The sequence below is a fragment of the Loxodonta africana genome, chromosome 11, assembly GCF_030014295.1.
Source record: "Loxodonta africana isolate mLoxAfr1 chromosome 11, mLoxAfr1.hap2, whole genome shotgun sequence".
Lineage (NCBI taxonomy): Eukaryota > Metazoa > Chordata > Mammalia > Proboscidea > Elephantidae > Loxodonta > Loxodonta africana.
This window is the reverse complement of record NC_087352.1, coordinates 98,417,179-98,439,542: the sequence shown is the minus strand read 5'-3', so window position 1 is coordinate 98,439,542 and position 22,364 is coordinate 98,417,179. Positions and strand designations below refer to the sequence as shown.

The 22,364-nt window shown below is 39.8% G+C and overlaps 1 protein-coding gene across 2 annotated transcripts in view; it reads right to left on the bottom strand.

The window, feature by feature from the left end:
* Positions 1-22,364, bottom strand: part of YES1 (YES proto-oncogene 1, Src family tyrosine kinase) — a 116,652-nt gene that overhangs the window by 7,123 nt on the left and 87,165 nt on the right. For both annotated transcript variants that reach the window (XM_064294700.1, XM_003406378.4), the window contains exons 10-11: positions 21,840-21,993; positions 8,821-8,952 (exon numbers count right to left, since the gene is read on the bottom strand). In XM_064294700.1, the coding sequence (XP_064150770.1) occupies positions 8,821-8,952; positions 21,840-21,993 (286 nt within the window). The remainder of the gene's footprint in view (positions 1-8,820; positions 8,953-21,839; positions 21,994-22,364) is intronic.

Genomic DNA, 22,364 nt, shown 5'->3' with positions numbered 1-22,364 from the left:
GTTGCAGTTGGCTAGGTGGCACAGGTGCAGCCACCAGTTCTCAGAATCCTGTTGTGGCTAGGTGAGGCCCTTGCTTAACGGACAGAGTGGTGTCAAATGTCACGAACCTGCCACTCCACCATACAACTGATACAGAGAAGTTAGGCTTCAGGTATATACCCTATCACACTGTGTCAAAGAGGGCCTACACTGCTGAAATGGGCCCACACAAGTCTATGCAGGGGTGAAAGGCGTTCAAAGTCCATGGACCCCTTATGCCTGTGCCTAGGCAAAGGAGCTATGCCTGCCCTGAGTTCCTCGCCTAGGGGAGCTGGCAGATTATTTTCTCCTGTTAATGTGTTCTCTCACCAAGGCCGGGAGAATGACTCAGAGCGTGTGATGGGTCCTACTTCCGGCCCAGGGGAGCAGCAATCGGTAATCGCTGAAGCTGGCCCACGATCCGGTGCAGTGCTGGGAGGAAGTAGGTAAATAGGAGACAGGTTCTTCCTAAATGGGGTGTTTTTTGACTCGTGCAGTATGTTAGATGCATGTACTTATCTTTTGCTGATTAAGCGCTACTTTTCACTGGTTCTGGATATTTGAGTACTCTCCACCACTCAGTTTCTCCTGATGTAGAAAATGCGACCCAAACGCCACTGCTTGCCTCGCTGTGCACACCAGCTGATCTGGCCTGCAGGGTGTTGGTTCCTACTGGGTCAGATCTGGCAACTCCTTGCTGCTTCTGAACCGTCTCTTCCTCCCCCTGCCACTCAGTCCAATTCTCAACTTTGCCTTTGATGTTTAGGGCTCCTAGATTGTCATATATAATCAATTTGCTTGTGTTTTCAGGTCTTTGTTGTAAGAGGGACCACTGGAAGTGTCTCACTACTCCGCAATCTTGGCCCTGCCTCTTGGAAGGTGTTTGATTATGTCTGAGCAGTATCTGTAGTTGTGTCTTCTATATGTGCCTGTACATACATATCTGTAGTTACACGTATATACAGACACTTCTGTCTGCGCACACATATGTACCTATCCGTATACCTCGATTTCAGTACATGTACACGTGTGACCAAACACTCTTTTTGGTCTTTGTTGGAGTTTTTGCCAAATTATATGTGTCAGATTCTTTAGTACAAGTATCCTTTTCTCTTGAGTGCTTCTCAGCGACACCATTTACTTTGGTCAAGCTATGCTCACTACACCCACTTTTGGTGCCACTTTACCTATCACCAAAAATAATAAGTCTCTACTATCTAGAGTGTGACACCCTCTCCTCCCCCAAACAGGCTTTCTTTGGGTTAGCATTGGTATAGTGTATTTTTTCCATCCTTTTAATTTCAACCTTTTTGTGTTATTATACTTAAAATAAGGAGCCCTGGTGGTGAAATGGTTAAAGTGCTTGGTTGCTAACTGAAAAGTTGGCAGTTTGAACCCATCAGCCACTCTGCAGGAGAAAGATGTGGCAGTTTGCTTCTGTAAAGATTAACAGCCTTGGAAACCTTATGGGGCAGTTCTACTTTGTCCTATAAGGCAGCTGTAAGTTGGAATTGACTCAATGGCAATAGGTTTATAATTAAAATGTGTCTCTTATAAATAGCATTTTACCATTTGTGTGTGTGTTTAAGGCCCACTCCTCCGTCTTTTAACTAGAGTGTTTAGTGCATTTACGTGTAATGTCATTATGGGTATAAAACCAAAACCAGTTGTTGTTAACTCATGGCGACCCCATGTGTGTCAGAGTAGAACCGTGCTCCACAGGGTTTTCAATGGCTGGTTTTTCGTAAGCAGATTATCAGGCCTTTCTTGTGAGGTGCCTGAGTGGACTTGAACCATGAACTTTTTGGTTAGCAGCCAACTGTGTTAACCATTTGCTCCACCCAAGGATTCCAATTATGCATACAGCTGGTTTAACTCTACCATCTTATTTTTTAGATAGTAATGGCCTCATCTGTTCCTTATTCCTTTCATTTTTATTAATCAGGTATTTTTTTTATTATTCCTTTTTGTGTCTCTCCTCAGTAGTGCTTTTAGTTTAAGCTCTTTTATGATTCGTTTAGTACCTATCCTTGACCTTACAATATTGTCCTTTGACTTATTATACTTTTAAGTACTTTTACCACTTCCCAAACAATGAAAGAAATTGAGAACAGTTTACCAGTTGCTTTCTTACTCCCTGTTGTCATAGTTTACTTTTATATACGTTATAAATTTGCTAAGACATTTTTATTGATAGCGTTTCAAATAGTCAATATTCATTTATATTTACTCCAGCTGGTGCTTCTCATTCCTTTCGGCAGTTCTGTGCTTCCATATAAGATCATTTCCTTTCAGCTTGAAGAATTCCCTTTCGTGTTTCTTGTAGGTTCCTTCGTTACAAATTCTTTAGATTTAAAAAAAAATCTGAGAGTATCTTTATTTTCCCTTCATTTATCAAGAACATAGGATGCTAAATCAACAGCTTTTCCCCCAGCACTTTAAAGACATCATTTCATTTTTCTCACTTCCACATCCTGTCGAAAAGTTAGCTGTCAGTCTAACTCTTGCTCCTGCGAAGCAACTGTTGCTCCTCCCTCTGGCTGCTTGTAAAAATTTTTTATTTACTTATAATAATATAAAAGTATTTTTGGTAAAAATTTACACAGCAGTTTAGGTTCCCATTCAACAATTTCTACGACAGTTGTTCAATGACATTGGTTACATTCTTCACATTGCGTGAACATTCTCATTATTTCTGTTCTGGCTTTTCTGTTTCCATTAATTTAGTTTCCCTGTCCCCTTAACTTCCCATCTTTGTTTTAAAGTAATTGTTGACTGGTTTCATGCAGGTGATTTTTTAAAGGAGCACAGTACTTACAGAAGATAATCATTATTTTTAGAATCAATTTGTCCTTTAGCTACCAGGTGACCTCAGAGGGTAGTTTCATTCAAGGTTTAAAGACTATCTCAAGGCAACAGTCTTGGGGAGTCCTGTAGTTGCAATCAGTCCAGCAGGTCTGTTTTTTGTTTTTTAATTTAAGGTTCTGTTGCAATTTTTTTTTCTCATGCTATTAGGATCTAGAGCCCTGGTGGTGCAGTGGTTAAGAGCTACAGTATCTAACCAAAAGGTCAGCAGTTGGAATCCAACAACTCCTCGAAAGCCCTAACGGGCAGTTCTACTCTGTCCTATTGGGTTGCTATGAGTTGGAATCGACTCGACGGCAAAGGGTTTGGTTTCTGGTTCATTAGAGTCCATCTATTGGGGCCCTGATTAGAATGGTTGGTAATGGTAGTAAGGCACCATCTAGTTCTTCTGGCCTAAGGGTTGACGAGGCCATGGTTTGTGTAGACTGTTTGTCCTGTAGACTAGTTTCGTCTTTGAATCTTTGGTTTCCTTCTTTCTTTTTTGCTCCAGACGAGTAGAGACCAATAATTGTACCTTACATGGCTGCTCACAAGCTTTGAAGACCCCAGACTCTACTCACCAAACTAAAATGTACAACAGAAACCCAATCCCACCAGGTGATTGATTATGTCTAAGAAGTATGAGTAACTGTGTCCCTTATGTGCTTTATTATATATATGAATATATGTGTGTCATGGATTGAATTGTGTACCCCCAAAATATGTGTCAACTTGGTTAGGCCATGATTCCCAATATTGTGTGGCTGTCCTCCATTTTGTGACTTTCCTGTCCGTTATAAATCATAATCTCTGCCTATGGTTAAAGAAGATTAGGGTGGGATATAACAACCTTGCTCAGGTCATATCCCTGACCCAATGTAAAGGGAGTTTCTCTGGGGTGTGGCCTACAACACCTTTTATCTTAAAAGAGATAAAAAGAGAGGGAAGCAAGCAGAGAATCGGGGACCTCATACCCCCAAGAAAGCAGTGCCAGGAGCAGAGTTGAACCCGGGGTCCAGTCCCTGCACGTAGAAGCTCCTAGTCTGGGGGAAGATTGATGAGAAGGCTGACAGAGAGAAAAAGTTCCCCGGAGCTGACGCCCTGAATTTGGACTTTTAGTCTACGTTACTGTGAAGAAATAAATTTCTCTTATTAAAGCCATCTACTTGTGGTATTTTTGTTATAGCAGCACTAGATGACTAAGACAATGTACATAGCGTCACATAGATATATATACATACGCACACACCTATATAGACACACACATATATACGTACCCATACACATACATACTTATTTACCTGCATGTTTTTGGTTTTTACTATTGTTTCAAAATTATGTAAGCTGTAGCAATTACCAACAGGTGCTTTTTCTTGTGTACTTTTTAATGACATCGTTTACCTTCATTAAACTGTACACTTTACCCTTGTTTGGTGTTAACTTTCCTGTCACCAAAAACAACAAACCCTTGTGGCACAGTGGTTAAAATGATTGAGTGCTAACTGAAAGGTTGGCAGTTTGAAACTACCAGCAGCTCCACAGGAGAAAGATGTGGCAGTCTGCTTCCATAGAGGTTTACAGCTTTGGAAACCCTCTGGGGTCACTATGAGTTGAAATCAATTTGATGGCAGTGGGTTAACTACGTAGAGAGTGAATCCCCCTCCTCCCAACCCTAGTAACCACTAATGATCATTACTTTCTGTGTTATTTACTTGTCCGTGTAATTTCATAAAAGTGAGAATATACAATATGTTTTTGTTTTTGTGACTGACTTATTTTGTTCAACATAATGACCTCTTCTGTTCCATGATGTTTTAGGAGCTCATTTTTCTTTATCTCCGAGTAGTATTCTACTGCATGTATGTACTCTATTTACTTATCTATTCATTCGTTGATGGGCGCTTAGGCTGTTTCCATCTTTTTGATATTGTGAATAGTGCTGTGATGAATATGGGTGTGCATGTCTGTTCATGTCACTACCAGGAGATCCCTACGGTATATACCTAGGAGTGGAATTGCTGGGTCATATGGCATACCTCTTTTGAGAAACTGCCACACTGTTTTCCACAACTATACCATTTTGCATTCCTACCAGCAATGGGTAAGGGTTCCAATTTCTCCACATTCCTTCCAACACTTTTCCTTTTTTGAAAAAAATCTCGGCCATCCTACTGGGAGTGAAATGGTATCTCATTGTGGTTTTGATTTGCATTTTTCTGATGGTTAATTACATTGAGCATCTTTTCATATGTCTGTTGGCAATTGACTATTTTCTTTGGTGATGTGTTTGTTCATATCATTTGCCCAGGTTTTGACTGGGTTATCTGTCTTTTTGTTAAGTTGGAGAAGTCTGGTATATATTTAGATATTATAGACTCTTATTAGTTATAGATTTTTTTCCATCCTTTTTTCTCTGTGCATTACTTTGGATGTTTTCTATTAACGTGTCTTTGAATCCACTAATCTTATCTTCTGATGTGTCCATCTAATGAGTTCTTAATTTCATATACTGTGCTTTGCAGTTCCAGAATTTCCATTTGATTCTTTACAGATTCCAATTCTGCTGATATTCTCCATTTTTCATCTCCTTTGACAAACTTTTCTTCTATTTAAATATTGATAAAGTCCTTGCCTGCTAACTGCAAGATCTTGATCATCTTGATCTGCTACTACTGACTTAACTCTTGATGGTAAGTTATCTCCCCTCTTCTTCAGTGTCTAGTAGTTTTTTATTTTGTTCTAAACATAAATCACACATTGTAGATTACCTGGATCATGTTATTTTTCTCTAAAGAATGCTAAGTTTTATTCCATCAGGGAATTAAATAACTAGCACATCACCTAGATCTTGTCAAAGCTTGATTGTAGATTTTGTTCTTGAAAGTCTATTTTAGTTTTTCCTTTTTTCCTAGAGCATGGCCTTTCTGGGGGTCTAAAAAAAGTCTATGCACCAAGGTCTCACCACTTTGGCTGGACAAGAACACCCCAGCACTCTGCAGCTTGTGAACTCTGCCCCACCCTCGAGCCTCCTGGTGGCTATTCTCTGTTAGGCCTCCTAGAGTCTCACCCTGTGCACGTACACATTAGGAGTTAACCAAGGACCTGAGGGGAATTTTGGGGGGGGGGGGGCGGTGGGGTAGGGGGGCTTTATGTGGTGACTTTAATCTATTTTTCCCCCTGAATTTTATTTATTGTTGTTGTTGTTGAGAATATACAGACCAAAACATATACCAATTCAAAAGTTTCTACATGTACAATTTACTGACATTGACCACGTTCTCAGAGTTGTACGACCATTCTCACCCTCCTTTGCTAAGTTATTCCTCCCTCATTAATATAAACGCACTCCCTGTAAGATTGCTATCTAATCTTTTGAGGTGGTGCTGTCAATCTGTGTATAGATAGCTCTTAAAAGAGCATTAATGCTCAAGGCAGGCCTTTTTTACTAATTAAACTAAACTATTGTTTGGTTTTAAGATGACTTCAGGGGATATTTTTTGTTTATGGTTTAAAGATTATCTCAGGGCAATAGTTTCAGGAGTTCATCTAGCCCCCATGGCTCCACAAAATCTAGAGTCCATGATAATTTGCAATTCTGTTTTGCATTTTCCCCCCTTTGATCAAGATTCTTCCACAGAATCGTCGATAAAAATATTCAGTAATGGTAGCTGGGCACCATCCAGTTCTTCAGGTCTCGTGGCAAAGGGGGCAGTTGTTCATGGAGGCAGTTAGCCACACATTCCATATCATCCTCCTATTCCTGATGCTCCTTTTCCCTCTGTTGCTCTGGGTGAATACAGACCAACTGCCGTGCCTTGGATGGCAGCCTGTAAGCTTTTAAGACCACAGGCACTACAAAATGAACTAGGTGGTAGAACAGAAGCACTAAACACATTATTAAGCCAATTAACTGGGATGTCCCATGAAACCATGACCCTAAACTTCCAAACCAAGGAATCAAATCCCATGAAGTGTTTGGTTGTACATAAGCAGCCTCAGCAGCTCTTTTATATATATATATAAATATATATATTTAAATATACATAAATGTACTTTGTTGTTATAAATATATCTATCATACAACCTTTGTCAATTCAACTTTCTACAGGTGTACAACTTATGGACAGCAATTACAATAATCGGCTGTGCAACCCTACCCTTAATCAATGTGATTTTTCCATCACCATTAACCCCTCCCTTCCACCTCCCTCCCGCTGAGGGTAATTTTTAAGCAAAATTTTGCACTCCTTCCTCTCTGGGGCTCTGCTCTCCAGATCTCAGCACCCTGGCAGCGCTGAACACAGATCTCTGTCTCATTTGCCCAGTGAGACTGCTATTTTCCTCTTGGGCTTTAGTGCCCTATACTGTCTAGAAAATGCCTTCAGGGAGAAAGCTGAGGTAAATGTAGGGTCCATCTCATGTGCTTGCCCTGTCTCAAGGACTGCAACCCTCTATGTTTGCTGTACAATGCCAAAGCAGTTGTTTTACAGATTTTAATTTTTGCAGTTGTTTGTAGTGGGATAGTAAGTTGGATACTAGCCATTCCATCATGGCTAAAACTGGAAGTTCCTCATGGTTAAAAATTTAAAGTGAAACTACTTAACACGGTTGTATTTTTTGTCTTCAGCCATGTTTAGCAACATGAGTACAGGTGTGGAGTAGGCAGAGTCGGATTTAATTAGTTATGTGATTCTGCTAAGCAAGAATGATGAAATAAGGATAAAGGGCAGTTCTACTCAGTCACATGGGGTCGCTATGAGTCGAAATCAACTCCAGGGCACCTCATGACAACAAAGGGCAAGCATAAATGCAAGGAATGATTATACTGCTTGACCAAAGACTTTAAAGTGGTTAAGGAATGGAGGGTTTCATGAAAGGAATGAGGGACATAAAACCATAACAGAATCAACAAATTGATGATCCTGGTGGTGTCAAGAAATTACTTGGGTTGGGTTGGCTGGCAAGATGGGAAGAAGCGGTCAGAGATTAGATGCATAAACATCAGATTACGGAAGGTCTGCAGCTACTGGTTTAGGGCATGAACACGGGAAGACTGGCTTAGGTAGGGTGGCAGATAAGATCACTGGAGGACAATAACCAAGCTTTAAAGAGGACAGTAATGGAAAACCAAAACTTATATTAAAATGACCACGAATTAAGGTAGGAGTAGTACCAGAAAACGTGATGGTAAATCATCATCGAGGGGAACTTGAATGTTGAGTATCAGCAAGTGATAAAACTTGATGACATCAGATTCAAAGCTGGTGGTATTTAAGGAGGAAGGATATGCTAAATAATACGCAAAACTATAGATTTAGCATAACATTTTTCTGGAAGATTGGGTTTTATATGCTTTCACTCTTCAACTACTACGGATAACTTTAGGGAAAAGTTTGAGAAGTATAAGAATAAAAAAATACCAATTGTAGCTGAATTTCAAATTTCAAATTTCCTTACCCTAGAAGCTAAAAAATATCTCTTATTTTTGAGAGGAAAACATGTTTATTGTTTTTCTCTATTAATGGCAGATAAATTTCTTAATGATCTGTAAATATGCTGTGCTAGGAGAAATAAAAAGTGAAAGAGTTCTTCTCAAAAGAAAATATTCTATCGAAGAAAACATGTATTTACAAAATACACCAGTCACACTAACAAAAATGAACAATTATTGGTGTGGGGGGGCGGTGGCCCAGGATATTTACTAATAGATTAGTAGAGATAAAAGGCCCTTTTGGATAATGTCCTATGGGAGAACGCTGAGGGGAACTTGAGACACATTTCACGTGCCTGCCCTATCTGTGGCTGTCACTGGCTGTGTCCACCTAATGCCAAATAATTAAAAAACAGAAAAAGACAGAGAGGAAAGAAATAACCGCCCCCCCCCCCATTCTTGCTCCTAATCACCCCCGGTTAAAGTCACTGATAGGATAACCAAGAGCTAATGGAATGCAAACTTACCTGGATATGGCACTCTGCCCTTTGTTACTAGTTCTGTCTGTAGAATTCCAAAGGACCATACATCAGACTTTATTGTAAATCGACCATACAGTGCAGCCTCAGGAGCTGTCCATTTGATTGGAAATTTTGCACCTAAAACAATATTGAAACTCGTGCTTAATTAAAAACAGAACAAAAACATAAAATCTATTTATGTAAATACGGTATATGCAGAGCTGATCTTGTCAGTATCCCTATTGTGTGTACCAATGTCAAAATCTTCAAAAGTACAAGATATATGGGTAAAAATTCTTTAATTTTTAATATTTGTATTAAAATAAACTATATTTCTTCCTCACAATATAGTGTTATAAAAAAGAGAGTTGATGGTGGGGACAGAAAATCATTCAAGAAAATAGAGGTGAGGTTATCGTAAGCGCCAGCCAAAAATGGGGATTATAAGATCGGTACCCTTTTTTTTTTTTTACCTTTTTAAGTACAGTCTAGCACCTAGTTGCTAGTTAACTATGGGTTGACGAGGGTATATTCTATAGGTTCTAATGTCTACTGGTTTTTGACCACAATCTCCTTTCTATTTTATGATCTCTTTCAGAAAATTTCATTGTACTATCATTTTTAAAAGTCCATATTAATTTACTCAGTTATCTAGTGTATGTGTCCTATGTACAAGGCATTAAGCTCATCGTTACTAAAAAAAACAAAAACAAAAACCCAAACCTGCTACCATCGAGTCGATTCCGACTCATATCAGCCCTACAGGACAGAGCAGAGCTGCCCCATAGCGCTTCCAAGGAGCGGCTGGGGGACTGGAACTGCCAACCTTTTGGTTAGCAGCCGATCTCTTAAACACTGCACCACCAGGGCTCCCTAATCATTATAAAACCCCAAAACCAAACCCAGTGCCATCTAGTCGATTCCGACTCATAGCGACCTTATATGAAAGAGTACAACTGCCCCGTAGAGTTTCCAAGGAGCGCCTGGCAGATTCGAACTGCCTACCCTTTGGTTAGCAGCCCTAGTGCTTAACCACTACGCCACCAGGGTTTCCCTAATCATTATAGGTGATATAAAAACAATGTCTTCCTGAAGTTTATACACTTCTTTGGAAATAATATTATAGGTATTTTACATACACACCACATACAAATAACATGACAAGTATTTTCAAATAAAGTTCATTAGATGTTTGAGCAAAGATTAATTTTCACTGGCACAATCACAAAAGGTTTCATTAAAAAAAAAGTAGCAGCTATCTTAAGTCTTAAAGAATGGTCAGAGCTTTTACAGGTGAAGATTATAGAATAGGAAGATATTCCAGCTGAACGGAGCTGCACAAAGGTATGGCGTGAAAAGAAAACAATGTGTCTAAGGTAGGGCTTTCTCAACCTTGGCACTACTTGACATTCTGGGTCAGATAATTCTTTAGGGGGCATCCTAAACATTTTGCAGTATACCTGGCCTCTACCCACTAGATGCTAGTAAAAAAAAAACTAAGTAGTAGTAGCCTCCAAATTGTGATAGCCAAAAATGTCTCCAAACCAAAACCAAACCCACTGTCGTTGAGTCAATTCCAACTCACAGCGACCCTATAGGGCAGAGTAGACATTGCCAAATGTCTCCTAGAGGGCAATATTGCTCCTGGTTGAGAAAGAGGCTTGTGTACCAATGTGGTCAGTGACAAAAAGTCACCAGTCTACTGCAAAAAGAGAAAAAGGATCATGTATCAATTCATAAAGCAAAAATTATTAGCAGATAGGTTATGTCCTTTTTTTCTGAGATTATGTCCATCCTACTTGTGTGGTGTTAAAATACTATTTTTCTTTTATGAAGTAATGGTAATAGAAGACAGCTGATCTTTTTTTGAACCTTCACTAGCCTCTACATCGGGCTTATTATAAGGTATCGAAATAATTTGTTTACAATTCTGTCTCGGACATTGATCAGTGAGCTCCTTGAGAGCAGAAACCAGGCCTTCTTACAGCCCTGCCCTAATACCTAGCTTACGCAGGGACACAAGTGTTTGTGAAAGGTAAGCTGGGACCACGGTAGGAGACCCTGAAAGCCAAGGTATCTTTTCTATTGGTGTGGAGGGTCACTGAAGGTTTCCTGCAGGATGGACAACTCATGTGGTGACTTATATTGGACTTCACTGAATCTCTCCCTGTCAGAGTTACACACTTCCTTCAAAGCATTTCTGGTTTTCTCTGCTTTCCCAAAGTACTTTTCATATACTCCTCTTGAGCCATTAACCACACAATGCTTTATAACTATCTTGATAGTTATTTATAGTTGTCGTCTTAGTCATCCAGTGCTGCTGTAACAGAAATACTACAAGTGGATGGCTTTAACAAAGAGAAATTTATTTTCTCATAGTCTAGTAGGCCAAATTCAGGCCATCACCTCTAGTGGAAGACTTTTCTCTATCAGTCTCCTTGACAATCATCCCCTGGATGAAGAGCTCCTCTATGCGGGGACCCTGGGTCTGAAGGACAGGCTCTGCTCCCAGCACTGCTTTCTTGGTGGTATGAGGTCCCCCCATCTCTCTGTTCTCACTTTCCTTTCCTTTTTATCTCTTGAGAGATAAAAGGTGGTGCAGGCCACACCCCAGGGAAACTCCCTTTACGTTGGATCAGGGACATGACCTGGGTAAGGGTGTTATAAGCCCACGCTAATTCTCTTTAAATAAAATTACAGTCACAAAAGTGGGGAACAACCACACAATACTGGGAATCATGGCCTAACCAAGTTGACACATATTTTGGGGGGACACAATTCAATCTATGACAATTATTTATATATAGATTTACCTTGCCCATTAAAATGTAAGTGCCTTTGGGGGCAGATACTCTGTGTTATTCATCTCTGTTTTTCTGGTACAAGCAACTTAGTCTCTAGTGGCTTTTAAACTGTAATTGTAGCTAACATTTACTGAGCATCTACTATGTGCCAGGCAGGCACTGTTAGGCTCTAAACATCCTTTATTAAAGTTTTACAACAATCTTGGAAAGTAGGTATTACCATCTAGTCTTCATAGGTGAGGATACAGAGGCTCAGTCAGAAAGCTTAGTTAACTTGGGTGAGATCTCTCGGCTAATAACAGATGGACTGAGATTCAAAAGTCCATACTCTTTCCATATGCAATGTAGCCCTCATGTATTATATCTGTTCATTAACTGTGTAGCAAATGAGTATTACAGACAGACCAAATGGAAAAGCCAACCCATGTTCACTCATTCTTTACAGTGTCAATCTTCCAATGTTTTCAGCACAATTTTATATATAATAAAGACTTATTATAAATCTGGAGTAGACGTGGTTTCCAAAGCCTTTATAATACTATAAACCATTTTTTTCCTTCATTCTTCCCTATCTCCTTTTTAAAATTTTTTTATATAATATATAAGAAAACATTTTCCATTTCAACTGCTTCTATGTGTACAGTTCAGTGACCTTGATTACAACATGCACCATGCTGTGTAATCACCGCCACTATTTTTTTTTTTTACCCACCTGAACAGAAACCCAGTACCCCTTAATAACCACCCACTATTCCAAGTCCTTTGTTCACGGCAGAAGGAACAATCCAGAAGATTCTAAAGGACTTCTATTTAACCACTGATACAAGGACTCAGGATCAACTTTTTCTCCTATCTCACTCATTATAATTAACTAGTTGCCCTGATCAGACCTCTACTGGCACAAGAAGAACAAGTGAAGCAGCCCTACATTTCGTTCTCTGAGCACAGCTGAGATTAGCCCAACAGAGTGTCAATTCAAAAGATGGAAATAAAATATGCAGTTAAATTGGGAGACAGGAAACAATTTACAGGAGAGCTAAGTAAGCACTGAAAATGCCATCAGGAAGGTAAAAAGCCTCAAGTGTCTAGAAAAGAAGTGAGCTGGAGGGGGAAGGCTGAGAGGAACTGGAAGGGCCAATTCAAAATCAATGAAGAGATTTAAAACTTTGTATTAAATTCTTTAAAAAGCCATTTAAGTATAATTTATATACAATAAAATTACCCTTTTAGTGTATAGTTTTATGAGTTCTGACAATCCAGGTGTACAGCAATCATCACAATCAAGATATAGAACAGTTTGAACATCTCCAAAATTTCCTCTTGCCCCTTTGTGATCCACCCATCTTTCATTGCTAGTCCCGGACAGCCACTGATCTGTTTTCTGTCTCTATTTTACCTGTTTCAAAGGAATTTAATGGCAAAACTTAAAACGGGGCGGGGGGGGGGGAGGAACAGAGATTTTTTTTTCCCTACTACCCACTCACCTCCTATGCCTTTCAATGGCATCACTGAGTGAACTTATATTTAATTGGGATCTATTATTTGCCAAAGATTTTGCATACCGTCTCCTTCATTTTACATTTAGTTCTTAAGGTAGGTATTATTGCTAGTTCTCGGATGGGAGGCAACATTCAAAGAGGTGTCAGGTTGGTAAGGGGCAGTGCAAGAGTGAAAATCAAGGCTGACCAAAAACGTCACCATGGCTGATCTCTGGGTATTAGATGGTAGCTGATTTGCATGCTCTTATTTACACACACTTAAAGTATCTGACAATGAGCTTGTATGGCTTTAAAAAATTTTTTTTTATTGTGCTTTAGGTGAAAGTTTACAGAGAAAACTAGTTTCTCCTTCAAAAATTTATGTACAAATTGCTTTGTGACATTGGTTGCAATGCCCACAATGTGTCAACACTCTCCACCGTGCTACCCTGGATTCCCCGTGTTCATTAGCCCAGTCTTCCTGCCTCTCCCTGCCTTCTTGTCTTTGCTTTTGGGCAGGTGTTGCCCATTTAGTCTCATCTACTTGATTAAGAATCATGTTCCTCACTTGTGTTACTGCTTGTTTTAGAGGCCTGTCTCATCTTTAGCTGAAAGGAGTGGCTTCAGTTCTCATAGCACGGTGCCCAGGGGCCATAGTTCCTCCAGCTTCTTTCTGTCAGACCAGTCGGTCTGGTCTTGTTTTCATGAGTATGAATTTTGTTCTAGATTTTTCTCCCGCTCTGTCCGGGACCCTCTACTATGATCCTTGTCAGAGCCGTCAGTGGTGGTAGCTGGGCACCATCTAGTTCTTCTGAGCTCAGGATGGTGGAGGCTGTGGTTCAAGTGGTCTATTAATCCTTTGACTTGTATTTTCCTTCTGCCTTTGCTTTTTTCCAGTCTCCTTTGTTCCAGATGAGATGGGACCAACAGAAGTATAGATGGCAGCCCACAAGCTTTTATGACCCCAGAAGCTACTCACCAAAGTAGGACACAGAACATTTTCTTTATGAACTATGTTATGCCAATTGACCTAGATGTCCCCCCGAGACCACGGTCCCCAGTAACTCAGTCCATCAAAGTTTTTAGATGTATCGAGGAAGCTTCTATGACTCTGCCTTGGTCAAGTTGTACTGACTTTCCCTATACTGTGTATTGTCATTCCCTTAACCAAAGTTAAAATTTGTCTACTATCTAGTTAGTGATTTCCCCTCCCCACCCCTCCCCTCCACTGACATCATCAAAGGTTATTTCTTTCTGCATGTAAATCTTGGGTTTTTATAATAGTGGTCTCATATAATATTTGTGCTTTTGTGATTGACTTACTTCACTCAGCATAATGCCCTCCAGATTCATTCATGTTGTGAGATGTCTGGTAAGTTCATCATTGCTCTTTACCATTGTGTAATACATTCCATTGTGTATACCAACCATAATTTATCCTTTCATCTGTTGATGGGCACTTAGGTTGTTTCCATCTTTTTGCTATTGTGAATAATGCTGCCACGAAGATGGGTGTGCATTATGTCTATTCGTGTGATGGCTCTTATTTCTCTAGGATATATTCCTAGGAATGGGATTGCTGGGTCATATGGTATTTCTATTTCTAGTTTTTTAAGGAAGCACCATATCGTTTTCCATAATGGTTGTACTGTTTTACATTCCCACCAGTAGTACGTAAGACTTCCAAGCTCCCCATAACCTCTCCAACATGTTATTTTTTTCTTTTCTTGATCAGTGCCAGTAATGTTGGGGTGAGATGGTATCTCATACTTTTGATTTGCATTTCTCAACTGGCTAGTGATCAGGAGCATTTCCTCACGTGCCTGTTAGCAGCATGAATGTCTTCTTTGGTGAAGTGTCAGTTCATATCCTTTGCCCATTTTTTAACTGGATTGTCTTTTTGCTGTCGAAACGTTCAAGTTTTTTACAAATTAGATCCTTGTTGGATATGTTGTAGCCACAATTTTTTTCCTCATCTGTGAGTTGTTTTTACTCTTTTGGTGAAGTCTTTTGATGAACTTAAGGTGTGTAATTTTTAGGAGGTCCCAGCTATCTATCTTTTGGTGTTTGTGCATTGTTAGTTATGGTTTGTATTCCATTAATGCCATATATTAGGGCCCCTAGCATTGTCCCTATTTTTTCTTCTTTGATCTTTACAGTTTTAGATTTTATATTTAGGTCTTTGATGCATATTGAGTTAGTTTTTGTGTATGGTATGAGGTACGGGGACCTGTTTCATTTTTTTTTACACATGGACATTCAGTTTTGCTAGCACCATTTATTAAAGACTGTCTTTTCCCCATTTAATGAACTTTGGCCCTTTTTCAAAGATTAGCTAACTAGAGGTGGATGGATTTATATGTGGGTTCTTGATTCTGCTCCACTGATCTATGTATATATCACTGTACCAATACCAGGCTGTTTTGACTACGGTTGCTGTATGGTTGGTTCTCAGATCAGGTAGTGTGAAGCCTCTTACTTTGTTCTTTTTCTTCTATAATGCCTTGCTTATACAGGGCCTCTTTCCTTCCCTCATAGAGCTGGTGATCAGCTTTCTAATCGAGTTAAAGAACGCTGTTGGTATTTGGATCAGGACTGCACTGTAACTGTAGATCGCCTTGGGTAGTATTGACATTTTCACAATGTTGAGTATTCCTATCCATTAACATGTTATGGACTGAACTGTTTCCCCCAGGTGTGTGTCAACCTGGGTAGTCCATGATTCCCCGTATTGTGTGGTTGTCCACCATTTTGTCATCTGATGTGATTTTCCTATGTGTTGTAAATTCCACCTCTCTGATGTTAATGAGGCAGGATTAGCGGCAGTTAATGAGGCAGGACTCAATCTACAAGATCAGGTTGTTACTTAAGTCAGTCTCAGCAGAGAGACATGGTGACCTCGTATCACCAAGAAACAAGAGCCAGGAGAAGAGCATCCTATGCTGAGAAGCTCCTTGACCTGGGAAGATTGATGACAAGGACATTCCCCCAGAGCCAACAGAGAGAGAAAACCTTCCCTTAGAGCTGGCACACTGAATCTGGACTTACAGCCTCCTAAACTGTGAGATGATGAATTTCTCTTTGTTAAAGCCATCCACTTGTGGCATTCTTGTTATAGCAGCACTAGGTGGCTAAGACAGCATGGTACGGTTCTCTATCTGTGTAGGTTTCTTTTGGTTGGTTTCTTGCAGCAGTGTTTTATAGTTTTCTTTGTACAGGTCTTTTACATCTTTGGTTAGACTTATTCTTAAGTATTTTATCATTTTAGGGGCTTTTATATTGTTTCCCTAGTTTCCTCTTTGAAGTTCTCTCTGTTGACGTATAGGCAACCATTTTCGTATACTGACCTTGAATCGAGCTACTCTGCTGAATCTACTAGTTTCAGTAGTTTTCTTGTGGACTCTCCTGAGTTTTCTATGTGTAGTATCATATCATCTGTGACTAGGGATAGTTTTACTTCTTAACGATCTGGATGCCCTTTCTTGCCTCATTTCTCTAGCGAACACTTCCACCACAGTGCTGAACAGGAGTGGTGATAAATGGCATGCTTGTCTTCCTCCCATTCTTAGGGGGATTGCTTTCAGCTTCTCTCCGTTGAGAACGATGTTTGCTGTTGGTTTTGTACAGATGCTTTTTATTATTTTGAGGAATTTCCCTTCTATATCTATTTTATTGACAGTTTTTTTTTAAATCAGGAATGGGTGTTGGACTTTGTCAAATGTCTTTCCTGTGTCGACTGAGATGATCTTTTATTTATGTGGTGGCTTATGTTGATTTTCTAATGTTGAACCATCCTTACATACCCAGTATGAATTCCACTTGGTTGTGGTGAACTATCTTTTTGATATGATGCTGAATTCTATTGCCTAGAACTTTGTTGAGAATTTTTGCATCTATATTTATGCGAGATATGGGTCTGTAATTTTCTTCTTTCATGGCGTCTTTGCCTGGCTTTGGTGTCAGGGTTATGCTGGCTGGCTTCACAGAATGAATTTAAGAGTATTCCTTCCTTTTCTATGCTCTGAAATAGTTTTGGGTAGTATTGATGTGAGCTCTTCTCTGAATGTTTGGTGGAATTCTCCACTGAAGCTGTCAGGCCAGGAGTTTTTTTGTTGCGGCTAGTTTTTCTTTTTTTTTTTTTTTTACCTCTTAAATCTCTTATCTTGTATGGGTCTGTTCAGATTTTCTACCTCAGTTTGTGTTAATTTAAGTAGGCAGTGTGTTTCTAAAAATTTGTCCATTTCCTCTAGGTTCTCAAATTTGTAGGAGTACAATTTTTCATAGTATTATGTTATGACCCTTTTAATTTAAGTTGGGTCTGCTGTAATGTTTCTGATCTTCTTATTTGGATTATCTGGTTCCTCTCCTGTTTTTCTTTTGTCCTTCTGACCAATTTGTCGATTTTGATGATCTTTCAAAGAACCCATTTTTGGTCCTGTTGATTCTATTGTTTTTCTGTTCTCTATTTCTACTTTGATCTTTATTATTTCTTTTTTTTCTGGTGACTGTGGGCTTATTTTGCTGTTCTGTATTTGTTCAAGTTGCAGGGCTAACATTTTGATTTTAGTCCTTCGTCATTTTTTGATGTGTATTTATTGCTATACATTGATTTCTGAGCACTGCCTTTGCAGTGTCCCAGAGGTTTTGGTATGATGTGCTTTCTTTCTCATTTGGTTCTAGGAATTTTTTGATTCCATCTTTGATTTCTTCTGTTACCCCGTAGTTTTAAAGCAAGGTGTTCAGTTTCTATGTATTTGACTTTTTTCCCTTGCTTTTCATGTCATGAATTTCCACTTTTATGGTGGTGTGATCAGAGATGCTTTGTATTATCTCAATTTTTTGTATTCTGTTGAGGTTAGCTTTGTGGCCTAAAATGAGGCCTATTCTAAAGGATGTTCCATGTGCACTGAAAAATGTGTGCTCTGCACATTTGTTCGGTAGAGTGTTCCATATGTCTGTGAGCTCACGTTGGTTGATTGTGGCCTTTAGTTCTTCTGTATCTTTGTTTCTTTCTAGATGTTCTGTCCTTTACCAAGAGTGGTGTGTAGAAGTCTCCTACTATTATTGTGGAGCTGTCTATTTCTCTTTTCAGCGCTATTAAGAGTTTGTTTTATGTATTTTGGAGCTCTCTCGTTGGGTGCGTGGGTATTTATTACGGTTATGTCTTCTCAGTGGATTGTCCCCTTAATCACTATATAATGTCTTTCCTTGTCTTTTACCATGGATTTTGCCTTCAAGTCTATTCTACCTGAGATCGGTATTGCCACTCCTGTACTTTTTTGGCTACCGTTACGTTTTCCCATCCTTTGATTTTTTAATTATTTATATTTTTCTGACTAAGGTGTTCTCTTGTAAGGCAGCTATTGATGGCTTCTGTTTTTTTATGCATTCTGTCACTCTCTCTTTACGGGTGCATTTAAGCCATTTACATTACTGTGATTATCAATATGTAGGAGTTTATTGCTGTCATATTATGCTTTTTTTTTGTGATGCTGACATTTTCTTTGTTTCTTTCACTTTCCTGTGGTGAGTTTTGTTTGTGCGTTTTCTTTCCTTATTATAGATTTGTTTACTGAGTCTTTTTATTTTGATGCGTAGGTTGTTAACATTGTTTGCGGTTACCTTGAAATTTATGCTTATATTTCTAAGTTTGAACCAGTCTTTTATTACTTGATGTAGTCTTGACTTCCTCTCCATTTGAAAGTTCTATACCTACACCATTTATTCCCCCTTTTATTGTTTTGACATTCTTGTCATTTACAGACTGATGTCTGTTTCCCTGTTTTAAATGTTTTAACTTTGTTTTATTATTTAGAGTTCTTTATATGGGTTGATATCTGGTTGATGCAGTCCTGCATCCTAGACACAGGTTTTTGTCTGATTTTGTTAGTTCTCCAACTGAAGGACGCCCTTTAATATTTCTTATAAGTTTGGTTTTTACAAATTTCCTTAATTACTTTTTATCTGGAAATGCCCTAATTTCACCACTGTATCTGAGAGAGAGTTTTGCAGGATGTATTATTTTTGATTGGCAGTTTTTTTCTTTCAAGGCTTTATGTATGTCATCCCATTGCCTCTTTGCTTGCGTAATTTCTTGCCGAGAAATCTGAGTTTAGTCCTATTGTTTCCCCTTTGTATGTGACTTTCTGTTTTTCTCAAGCTACTCTCAGGATTCTGTCTTTGGTTTTGGCAAGTGTGATTACGATATGAGTTGGTGACTTTCTTTTGGGGTCTATCCTATACTGGACTTGTTGAGCTTCTTGGATGGTCAGCTTTTCATTTTTCATGATACTGGGGAAGTTTTCTGCCAGCAAATCTTCAACAATTCTATGTTTTTCATTTTCTCCCCCTCTTCTGAAACTCTGATCACACGCAAAGTTTTGCTCTTGATTGTGTCCCACGTAATTCTTAGGTTATCTTCATTTCCTCAACACAAAGTCGCGTGAATGGTTTTGTCTTCAATTTTGGTGATTCTGTCTTTCATAGTTTCAAATTTGCTCCTAAAACCTTCTATTGAGTTTTTCATTTCTGAAATTTTGTTATCTTTTAGATATGCAGTTGCTATTTTTGTATGATTTCCAATTATTTATTTTGATGTTTTGTTTTTGTATTGTTTTCCTGAATTCTTCTATTGCTTTGTCTGTTTTCCTTGATTTTAACTCTTTTTATTGATTTTGCCAATGTTTGCCACCATTTTGTCTATTTTTCCCTTGATCTCTTTCCTAATCTCTTGGAGGGTCCTGAATATTAGACTTCTGAATTCCATATCAGGTAACTTCAATGTCTTTTCTTCTACAGGAAGGTTATCTGATTCTTTATTTTGGTCACTTACTGAGGCCAGCTTGTCCTGCTTTTTGTATGTTTTGATATTGTCTGCTGTCTACAAGACATTAAAGTATTTTTTTCCTGTATTTATTGATTGTACATTTATTTGTTTTGACCTGCTTTTTTGTTTCATTTTGGTATGTCAGGGTGGGTGGGCCAGACATGCTTTGCTGCTTGCTTGTCTGACGGCACAGCTGTGAATACCTTGTCTGTGTGGGCAGGGCAGCAGCAGGCAAGATGAGTCTGCTGTGCCACACACTGGTTTGGCAAGGTGGCTGAGGGTGGACTGTCGATGTCGGTCCAGTGGCGCGGAAGCATTCACAGCCCCTCATCAGATGGGTGGGGATGGTGGAGGGGGAGTGTGGTATGGTATCCTTCTGCAGCTGGTTGAGTGACAAGAGGGGTGGGACCGGTACAGGCTCAGTGCAGCAATGGGCTGGAGCACAGGGGGTGCTCTAGCCATGTTGATGCATTGCGGGGCACTGGGGCGGAGGGAAGGCATACAGCGTAGAAGTGTGAAGTGCTCGTAAGTGTGTCTCTGGTTACCAGGTGCTCTGTCTCCTGTTGGAAGCTCTGTGAAGCTGCCTTCCTGTACTCCCTGTCCAGGATCGCTGCTGGCTGAGTTTCAAGATGGCCATGAGGGGTGGCGCTGGCAGAAGGGGAGAAGTATGGTGCTGGGTCGCTCAGCTGCAACAAAGCTGTGCAGGACCTGTGGGAGAGGAGCATGAGGCCTGATTGCTCAGCTGTGGCCCAGTTAGGCAGGGCCCTTGGGAAGAGAGGGTCATGGGGCCACATCGCTCTGCTGCGTTGCACCAGGGTAGGGCTGGTGGGGATGGACGGGTGTGGGGCCAAGTCACTCAGCTGTGCTGCAGCTGGATAGGGCCGGTAGGGAGGGAGGGGTGTGGCACCTGGTCATTCCACTGTGACACACCAGAATGGGGCTGGTGGGAAGGGACAGGCTCAGGACCTGGCTGCTCAGCTGCAGTGCAGTGGGGTGTGGCTGGCAGGAAGGGGGGAAGGGGGAACAATAGGAGGAGTTTGTACTATGGTCCTTGGTAGTCAAGGGCTGCTGGGATAGGGCAGTTCATGCCACTACTCGCCAGAAGGGTGGGAGCTGGAGGAGCATGCTCCTCTGGTTACTGGGTGAGAGCATCTGGGTACTTCCTTGAGCTGTAGCTAGCAAAAAGGACCTTACTTCACTCTGGGTGTATCTGCACAGTTCCTTTATGTCCTATCGGGAGTTCCACGAAGATGCCTTTCTGTGCTCCTCACATAGGGTTGTTGGCTTTATCTCAAGATGGCTGCACTGTGCTGTGCCAGTTGGTAGGTATCTGCTGCTCCCTATCTCTACTCACTTGCTGTTTTTGATCAGTTTCTTCTTCTTAGCAGCTTCCAATCTAATACTTCATCCTGTCATTTAAAGTTCAGGGTTCCAGGACTGACTTCTGTATCTGTTCTACTTGGTTTTTTGGATCTTTGTTGCAGAGGGATGTCTTGGTGAGTCTGACTAGTCCACCATCTTAGCTCCACCCCCTGTAAACAATTTACTACACTGGCTTCAAATGTACCTTTTCTGGTCCTTAGTGTAGTAAAATCTGGGTGGTTCACGAAATTTGTTATGAGTGGAATTAAAAAATGTTTATTTGTTGGTATGCCAAATGAAGTGTAAGAGCAGTGTACTACTTGCTATACCTATAATGCAAAGAACACCCAGCAAGTTCTTCCTTGGACGAAATATCTATCAGAAAAAGCCATGGTATTATTTACTGTACATAATTCTATGAACAAAATCAATGTTTTTGTGACTTCTGCAGGGACCTAGAACTAGTCTTATTCTATAAAACTCTGTATATTCAAGAGTGCTAAAAAAAATCCATAGAACATCAGGTTACACGCATTTACTTAAAAGTCATTTTACCTTGTCTTGCAGTATATTCATTGTCTTCAATTAACCTTGCTAAACCAAAATCTGCAATTTTACACACAAGATTTTCTCCTACAAGAATGTTAGCAGCCCGAAGGTCTCGGTGAATATAGTTCATTCTTTCAATATATGCCATACCATCTGCAATCTTGGAAAGAAAAAAAATGATACAAAGAAAAACAGGGAAAAGACAAGTTTAGTTAATGTTAAGTCAGATTACTGAAAAATCCTGTATCTTGAAAGGAGATAATGTAAGAGGGCTTAGTCTCTAGCAAATAATGGAAGAAACCGTAAACATTGTAAAAAAAAAAAAAGGGGTAAAGGTTAAATTCAGATTTCAAAAACTGAAAGGCCAAGATTTTCAACCAGGCGTCACACTCAGTCACCATTTGGGGTATAATGAACTAGTGTCTTCTTTTGTGAGTAGTTAAAAGAGATAAGCCACAGGGTTATTTAGTGCCTCTGAATACAAGCCCATAAAGGTCCACATCAGACACAGATCCAAGATGTCCTAGTGAT